The sequence below is a fragment of the Myotis brandtii genome, unplaced genomic scaffold, assembly GCF_000412655.1.
Source record: "Myotis brandtii unplaced genomic scaffold, ASM41265v1 scaffold1904, whole genome shotgun sequence".
Classification (NCBI taxonomy): Eukaryota; Metazoa; Chordata; class Mammalia; order Chiroptera; family Vespertilionidae; genus Myotis; species Myotis brandtii.
The window spans coordinates 71,366-72,379 of NW_005357093.1; the positions used below are offsets into that span (position 1 = coordinate 71,366).

General features: G+C 45.4%; 1 protein-coding gene across 1 annotated transcript in view; it reads right to left on the reverse strand.

Moving 5' to 3' along the window:
• LOC102241628 (arylsulfatase D) overlaps positions 1-1,014 on the reverse strand; it is an 8,772-nt gene that overhangs the window by 6,790 nt on the left and 968 nt on the right. The window contains exon 2 of the mRNA XM_014538415.1: positions 552-689. Within this exon, the coding sequence (XP_014393901.1) occupies positions 552-689 (138 nt within the window). The remainder of the gene's footprint in view (positions 1-551; positions 690-1,014) is intronic.

Genomic DNA, 1,014 nt, shown 5'->3' on the forward strand with positions numbered 1-1,014 from the left:
AAGTTTTTCTTAAAATATTAATGTTTATTGCATATAATATTATTATATTTAAAATCGTTTTTCTTGAGATATTAATGTATATTGCATGAACATTATATTCAAAATCATCTTTCTTGAAATATCAATGCTCATTGCATATGACATTACTATATTTAAAATAGCTTCTCTTGAAATATTAATGTTCATTGCATGTATATTATATTTAAAAGTTTTTCTTAAAATATTAATGTTTATTGCATGTAACATTATTAAAATAAGAAATACGAAAAAGATAAGAGAGAGTAGAAGAGAGGAAGGGAGGCGAAGAGAGAGAGAGAGAGAGAGAGAGAGGAACACCCATGTGAGAGAGACACATCGATTGGTTGCCTCCCACACGCATCCTGCCCGGGGATCGAACTCACAGCCCAGGCCTGTGCCCTTGACCGGGATTCGAACCCGGGACCCTTCAGTCCGCAGGCCGACGCTCTACCCACTGAGCCACACCGGCCACCTTCCCTGGTGGGACTCACTGGGCGGATCCGGTCTCGAACCCCCGTGTCCTGGGGTCTCACCTCTGTAGACACCGTTCCACCCGCCCAGCTGGCCCAGCTGCTCGTCTCTGGCCTCCAAATGGCCCCCGTGGTCAGAGGTGAAGTAGGTGAAGGTGGTGTTTTTTAACCCATTTTCTTCCACGGCCTCGAGGATTTTGCCTTCAGGAAAAATGGACCCGTGATTAGGACAGAGTCAATCAAACAGCATTGATTATGGGGGGGCCCGGCTGGTGTGGCTCAGTGGTTGAGCATCCACCGAGGAACCAGGAGGTCACGGGTTCGATTCCCGCTCAGGGCACAGGCCCGGGTGGCGGGCTCCATCCCCAGTAGGGGGCGTGCAGGAGGCGGCCGATCCATGATTCTCTCCCACCATTTATGCTTCTATCTCTCTCTCTTCCTCTCCCTTCCTCTCTGAAATCCATAAAGACATATTTTTTTAAAAAAGAAAGAGCCCTAAAAAAAATAAAATAAAAAAATAAAAAAA